This window comes from Leptonychotes weddellii, chromosome 16 (assembly GCF_054177405.1).
Source record: "Leptonychotes weddellii isolate Sample4059 chromosome 16, ASM5417740v2, whole genome shotgun sequence".
Lineage (NCBI taxonomy): Eukaryota > Metazoa > Chordata > Mammalia > Carnivora > Phocidae > Leptonychotes > Leptonychotes weddellii.
Window position 1 is genome coordinate 24,634,703 of NC_138384.1, and position 7,743 is coordinate 24,642,445.

The 7,743-nt window shown below is 57.9% G+C and overlaps 1 protein-coding gene across 1 annotated transcript; it reads right to left on the minus strand.

Moving 5' to 3' along the window:
* Positions 1-1,901: 1,901 nt before the first annotated feature.
* On the minus strand, positions 1,902-4,928 carry CCL17 (C-C motif chemokine ligand 17). The gene is made up of 3 exons (XM_006748568.2): positions 4,057-4,928; positions 2,955-3,072; positions 1,902-2,332 (listed from the first exon to the last, which is right to left on the minus strand). The coding sequence occupies exons 1-3, from the start codon at positions 4,124-4,126 to the stop codon at positions 2,221-2,223; spliced, it is 300 nt and encodes a 99-aa protein (XP_006748631.1). The 5' UTR covers positions 4,127-4,928; the 3' UTR covers positions 1,902-2,220.
* Between the last annotated feature and the right edge of the window lie 2,815 nt (positions 4,929-7,743).

Consider the following 7,743-nt stretch of genomic DNA (forward strand, 5'->3'; position numbering starts at 1 on the left):
CCCCCCCCCCCCCCCGGCGACGCGCCCTCTGGTGGCCAAGCGCAGAGCAACTCAGTTCTAAATTCCACTTAAAGACCAAGCTTGAAGCCCGATTTTCACGGCATCGGCTTCTCCGGGATTTCTCTTTCTCTGTTCGTGCCCCTCGTGGAGTTCAGCCGGAGGCTGGTTGATGTAGATGTGTAAATCACATGTCCACTATGCACAAAGCACCCCCCCCCTATAAATGAGTCAGGTACTGAGTCGCCTGACCCAAATACCAGCCCCCCATGAGCTCACCAGTGAGACAAAGGTGCAGGAAGTATAGTAAAGGGGGCAGAGTGTGGTAGAGGTGAGGCTGAAGCCGGAGGGGGGAGCTGGCGGAGGGTCAGTGCAGCTAAGCTGAGCTCCGAAGGGGGTCTGGATTTCAGTCGAAGGAGGGGACGCCCTTTCCAGGTGGGAGGGACAATGTTCTCTGTTCTCTGGTCCCTGCCTAGTCCTCTTTCTCGTCTGTCAGGGGAGTCCCCAAGTCGCGATTCCTTCAGATGGCCCCTTTTCGGAGGGACGTGGTGGCTGCTCCCATCCCCTGCATCTTGTCCCCCCACCCCACCCCCTTACAACCTGATCATGCTGTTAAATATCCTCACAGTTCTCCACGAAGCTGAACTCCTCTGAGCTTACAGATGGGCCTCTGAGGACGATTTCACTCAGACAAAAAGGTTTTGCTTCTTTTAAAATGCTTTGCACATGGATGAAATTGGTGTCCTCTCGAGTGTCTTTAAGCTCAGGACTGCAAAGGTGAGGGATCCGGGCCCCAGCCCTTGTTCTCCCTTGCTGTCACGGGAGCTCCTTCTTGCCTCCCTCTGTTTGGAGATCGTCTTTCCTCCACTCCCCACCCAGCCCCACCCGTGGATCCAGAAGAACTCAGACGGAGCTGCCCCCAGGATTCCGGATCCAAGGCAGTTGTTGGAGGGATTCTCCTCGGGATCAGGGCCGGGGAAGAGCCCACCTATGGTCGAGGAGACCCTGGGGTCACAAAGAAGCCAGTTCACCATCATCAGCCTCACTATGATTGTTGTTTGTCCTGTTTTATTCCTGCTCCTACTAGAAAGAGGGCTTGGGTCCGTCATCTGGCCTGCAATAAGACGACTGACCACAAGGGGGGGCAACAGGAGGCAAAACTTTGCTGAAAATAACGCGTAATTGGCAGCCCTCTCAGTGCGGATCACAGAATCCTAGGAAGACAAGGACCCCCCTGCCCCTGCCCCCAGAGTGCATCCCAGAGAGAGAAGCCATTGCTGATCAGGAGAGTGAGACAGAACTAGAATCCAAAAACCCTGTTTCCCCCACACCTAGCACACTATGGCTCAGGCCCTGACTTGGGCTTGCTCAGAGGGGTCTGGGGGTAGGGAGTCCATAACCTCCCCATCCCCCATCCTTTTTAGCACTTAGGCTGTGGGGCGCTCAGGGTGGTTCATGGAGCTCCCCTCTAACGGAGGAGCCAGGACTGACAGACCCGCACAGCGGTCATCTGGGAGAACAACCCCATCACAGCAGGCTGCCCTCCGGTCCCTAAGAGCAGGAGGAATCAGAGCAGGAGAGAGAACCCGATGGGCAGCTTTTGGGGAAGGCCTCCTGGAGGCTGGGCTCATCCCATGGACACCCCCAGCTCCCCAGCCTGGGCCTCTCTCACCAGGACTGTCTCTCACCCCTCATGTGTGGTCTGCAGTGGCCATGTCCCCCTCTCGGCCTCAGTTTCCCTTTCTGGCCTGGACAGGGCAGGACCAGATGTTCTTCCAGTGTGACAGGCTGGGTGGTCAGAACACACTGACCCAGACTAAGGTAGGAAGAGAGAGACTTTATTTTTTTTTTTTAAGATTTTATTTATTTATTTATTTATTTATTTATTTATTTATTTATTTGAGTGAGCACGAGCAGAGGGAAGAGGCAGAGGCAGAGTGAGAGGGAGAAGCAGGCTCCCCACTGAGCAGGGAGCCCGATGTGGGGCTCCATCCCAGGACCCCAGGACCATGACCTGAACCAAAGGCAGATGCCTAACCGACTGAGCCACCCAGGTGTCCACGAAGGAGAGACTTTAATCTGGGCTCTTTCTGCTATGGTTCCAGTCCAGAAAAGGGGGCAGGGGTCCCCTTTGTCCTTGTAGGGCCTCCCCTGGACTCAGGCAGCTCGGGGTTGGGGTAGTGAACACTGAGGCTGGAGGTCTCCAAATGGTCCAGGCAGAAATCAGGATTCTTGGAGCCCAGAGTCCCGCCTGCTTTTTAAATATCTGACTGCGTTCTTCACCCTCGTGTCCTTGGGGTCCAAACAGATGGACTTGTCGTGGACAGTTACAAGCCTACACGAGAGGGAGGAACCCGTCAGTGGGTGTCAGGGCAAGAAGGCCTTCCGGAGCCCTGGGATCAGCCTTGCTCTGCACTGACCAGGCCCCTGAGGCCCCAAGAGGAGCACCTAAAGTCGCACAGCACCTCGGTGACAGATCTGGGACACCAGGCTTGTCAGCAGTGATCTTGACTCCCAAGGTCCCTGCCAGTCCCTCCCGGGGAGCCAGGACTGCGGGACGTTCTGCCCACCACTTCAGCTCGCTCACTTCCACCGAAAGCCTAGGAACTAGGGGTGCCCAGGAGGCGCCCAGCTCAGGTCCAAGCTGTGGGAAGTGACCACACCGGTCACTCTGAGTGCCGGTGTGACATGGGGCTGCCCTGTCTCTCGGGGCCTCAGTTTCCCAATAAATCGGTGAAGAGGTTGAACCTCATGGCCTGGGGCCTTTTGGGACTCCCAGTGTGGGGTGCAGGAGCTGCCATGAGGAGCAGGGTCGGGTGGGAAGGGGGCCACGAAGGTCCCGCTCTCTCCTCTCCCCAGTCAGTGGCCCTTCTGGGAGCTCTAGGGGCGGCCTTCTCCCAGACTCAGCTCCTAGGGGCACGGCTGGGGGGAAGGGGGAGGGGGCCGGGCACACTTACACGATGGCTTCCTTGGGACACTCCCTTGAGGTCTTGTACCACATCTTCAGCCTTTTGAGAGGAATGGCTCCTTTGAAGTACTCTAGGCAGCCCTCGCGGCCCACATTGGTCCCTCGCGCTACGGAGAAAGGAGGCAGGAGCGGGTGTGTCCATGAGCGTCTGTGTGTGTGTGTGTGTGTGTGGACACATTTGTGTGTGTGAGGTCTCTCTGTGTGCTCTGGGGGGCCCTGAGTGCACACACTCAAATACCAGCCTGGAACCACCCAAGAATTTCCTCTGGGCCAGGCTCTGGGCTGAGCCTCTGCCTGCAGGAGATCCTTCAGCCCTCACGGTGCACCCAGAGACAGGTACTACCACGACCCCATTTTACAGATGATTACATGGAAGCCCAAGGTGCGAAAACACTTTCCTGGGCCTCAGCTTCCTTCTCTTTGCACAAGAAAAAGTATCCAACACTTGCAAATCGGCAAACCGGTGATGCGTGGCTTTAATTAATGCCACGCTCGAGTGCTTTCTAAGCAGCCCCCAACTGTCCTCCGGCCATCGCGGGGGTATAACTGGGTTGGACTAACTCACAGAGCTACCCTGAGCTGCGTTTTACAGAAGTGAGAGCCATGGGTGAAGGCTGTGGCGCTGTGGCCATGTTCCCACATTGGCTGTCTTATTTCGGCCTTTCTCTTCCACCTGCGGATAGACATCTCTCCCTTCACGCGCTCCGGGAACCAGCGCTCCTGCCTTCATGCTGATGTCCTCGGTGTCGAGAAAGACCCGGGAATAAAACAGACGCTAACCAATGCTTCCGAGAATAGGTCATGTTCCACTGTCAAAACCCAACCCAGGTCATTGCCTCTCAGTCACTGCAGAGAGAGACGGGCCAGCACTTTGCTCCTCACTGAGCTGATCCCCAAGCTCTGGGGTGGCATCCTCCTCCCCATGCCTCATCCTTTTCCTTTGAATGCCTCCCTCAAAATCCTACTGCTGCCAGCCTCCTCGTCCCTGGAGGAATAGCTGGGCTGTCACTAATGCATAAATAGTGGGCATTGCAGCTTGAACTTGGTGCGCCCACCCCTCCTGACCCAGGCCACCTCTCCTCGGCTCTCACTTGCGTGCGTGACCTGCAGAGAAGCCCCCAGGAGGAGTGCGACCAGGAGCAGCATCTTCAGGGGGGTCATGGTGCCAGGAGCCCAGGAGAGGACCTGTGAGTGTAGGTCCTTCTGCTCGGGGGGAGGTGAGGATGGCAGCCAAGTATGGAGGTGACCTATTTAACCTCTTTGGGGATCTTGCCCCACCTCCTGTCACCTCCCCCATACATTCTTCCCTACACCAGTGGAGTCTGAAGATTTTGAGATGATTCAGCACAAGTCCAGTCTTGGAATGTTTGTGGCTTTCCAGAGAATGGACACTCCATTGGGGACAGAGGTGGGGTATGTGTGTCCGGGGGCCATGACAGTGACATACTTCTCCTTTCACAGGAACATTTCTTGGTTCCTCTATTAAGCAGAACTGAAAAGCCTCTACCATAAACTGGGTTGGCCTCTGCCCTGAGGCTGGTGAGCCTCCTTTATGCATGGTGTCCTGTATGTGTGGAGGACGAAGGGGACAGCAAGATAGGAGCCAAGAGGAGCTGCCTAGCCTGGGCCTGGAGGAGCTCCCGGGCTCCGGGCAGGCCTCCTGGGTGGGGGTGGGGGGTCAGCAGGCTGCACGGGCACAGGGCATCTTTCAGGGGGTACCCCAGCTCCACTCATTCTGAGAAAGGCCCAGGGCCCAGATGACTTTGGTTGTGGGTGCTTCCCCAAGCTGGGCCCTGAACCGCAGGAGACCAGAGCCTGACAGGTTTTAATCACCATTTAGTCCAAATTGGCCCTTCTATAGATTGGGAAGCCCAGCTACCCAACATGGGGCCCCTCACCCCGGGTTGCAGGGATCTGCGAGGGCCCAGTCTGCAGTGGACACGTGGTCAGGGTCCAACGTGAGCCACGAGCAGACTTTCCATGCGCCATGGGCCACAGCAGCCCTGCCTCGGGCCCCTCCCCTGGCCACCAGAGAAAATGGCCAGTGGTCTGCTTCGGGCTCCCCTGGGCCGGGTGGTAGGAGTCCTGATGACAGCCCGATGACAGCCGGAGCCGTTCAGATGACACCCGGGCCTGTACCATGGGATGCACATGTTCCTCTCACCACAGCCGGCTCTGTGTCAACCTGGGGCCATTGTTACATCTTCATCAGCAGGGATGGTGACCACAGCAAGGTGCTGTCTGTGGAAAGCCACCCCGATGGGGGGAGGGGTGGTGCTCAGACTGTCACCCCGCCAGTCCTCGCAGGGCTCCTCCTCCTCCCCCCCGCCCCCACCCCAGGACCACCTTGGCAGGCTGGGCCCGCTTCTCATCCTGGTCGGGGGAGTGCCCTGTCCACGGCAGGACATCCCCTGGGCTGCATCATCTGTCACCGTCTTGCTGTGTGCCTTTGGGCAACGCACAGACCCTCTCTGGGCCTCACGTCATCACTGGTAGAGGGATGTTTGGACTGTCCCCGGGCGCCCCACCAAAACGGCAGATCTGACATAGCTTGGTCCTCTCAGTGGCTCTCACACCAGCATTTCCTTGCTTCTCTTAGGGTCATGTCCCCCACTCCTCAAGCCATAGCCAGGGGGGTTTTTTGCCCCCAGCCTGTCTGGCTGGGCCAGTCTTCCTGTCTCTGGGACAGGCTGCAATTCGCATGTGCAGCAGAGGGGATGGGCGGAGAGTGGGGTCTTCCTGCCTGTGCTCATCTTGGGCACTCAGCTTCCCGCACAAAGGACAACCTCCACCCCAAACAGAGGAGCACCGAGCAGGCCCCAACCTGAGGAGTCAGAGGAGGCCAGCCTGGGCTGGGGAAGGGGTGCTCGTGCCCTCGTGAGCCTGCCTGGGAGAGGACCACTCTGGCCTGGAGAAGACCTGGGCTCAGAGGAGATGCAAACACCCTGAGGTGCTTGGGGAGGGCCTGGGTCCCAGGAGGGGCAGAGGATTTCTCTGCCGATGCTGCCCCTCATGGGTGGAGTGTCTCCTGACCCTCTCCGTCCTTCAGGCTCTCTGCCCAGTGGCTTCTCCACCTGCCACAGGGGCCGTGGATTGCTCTCCTGTGTTAGACAAGAGGGGTCTGTGAGAATGATGATTAGCAACTTTATTACCAGCGAGGCTGCCCAGCCCCCACCGCTGGGGAAACTCCCTGAGTGGGGCTTGAGTCTCCCCCTTCTTCTGCCACAGACTCAGAACTTCCAGAAGGACCCAAATTCCCCTATCCCTTCTAGGGAATTGGTTGTGACAGCAGGAGCAGAAGGTTCTGGACTAGCTCTGGCCTGGTCCAGGATGCCTGGCAAGGAAGGGCACAGAGCAGCAAACATGTCAGTGGACACCCGCTGTGTGTCAGGTACTCTGCCCGGGGCTGTGGCAGGAGGGGAACAAGGCCCGGCCCAACATAGGAATGGGCATGTGACATAAAGGGCTGTGGGCCCAGAGCAGGGAGAGGTTGCTTCTTGCTGAGAGACCTTGGAGGGCTTCCTGGAGGCGGTGGTCAGCGAACTGGGCCTTGTGGCTGGGAGGATTCACACCAGGAGAAGGAGGGGCGGGCATTTCACAGGAGGGAAGCGCTTAGAACGGGCACAAAGGAGGGAATGTGCAGAGATAAGTGAGAGAAGCAGCCCAGAGCTCTGGGGGAGAGGGGGACACGGTCCCAATGTGACATGCAGACCGTAAACTCTGTGACGACGGGGGCACATCTGCCACCGTGTGTATCCCAGCGCCTACACACAGCCCCCTCTTGACCAAGACAGAGGGGACGAACGGAGAACAAGGACAAGGAGGTGAGCCGGACCCAGAGCCTGGGGAGAAGCCTCAGAGAGTACCTCACTTTGGAGACAACACAGACCAGGGACATTTTTGAGGTGGTTTCCTTGCCAGGGGTTAACTGGCTTATTCCTCCTCGGCTCTCCCAGCTATGAAATGGGTTGCCGGGGACCTTCCAGATGGGATGTCCTGGAGTCTGGGACCACGCTAAGGGCCTCAAGAGACCTTTATGGTGCTGGGCAGACTCTAGGGCTAGGAGGTCGGGCAGGGGAATCAGGAATGCTCCCTGGAGGAGGCAGTGGTGAGGCAGAGTTCTACGGAGGCTGGCTGGGGAGAGGGCGCCAGAGGAAGGGCAAGGTCACAGATGGGGAAAGCAGGCCAGATGCAGGCCAAGTAGGACAACAGAGTTAAAGGGGAATTGGACTTGAGTGGAAAGGAGAGGCCAGAGTGACTGCCTGTCTGAACACCTCTGACTCAAGCTGGCCAGACACACCGCCTTTGCACCTGCCACGCTTGCTGCCCCAGGGCCTGAGACCGAGGCCACAGGGAGTCCCTTAAGGACTAGAGAGGATCAAAGTTCCCCCACCTTAGCTTGAAGGGGCTGCACCAGCCAGATTCTGGGTACCTCACCCTGAAAGGGAGGGAGGGAGTTCTTCTGCCCCACCTCTGGCTCTGCCGTGGGCGGGGGCAGAACTAGGGATGCTTTTTGTCACAACCCCCAAAAACTTAGCCCCAAACCGTTGAGCAGGGGCCAGGTTGCTAGGATGGAGGCTCTCTGTCATCTTCCAATTGCACATGACAATTGTCACTGAGGTGGCAGCCCATGTCAGCTGAGGATCCAGGAGGAAGAATGACTTGCCTGGAGCCTCCCAGTAAGGATCTAGCATTTTGTCCATTGAGCTCTGTCCTCTGACAGCTGAAGCTAGATTCGTTTTGTCCTTCCCATGGTGGCTGAGATGTGAAGGTCCCAA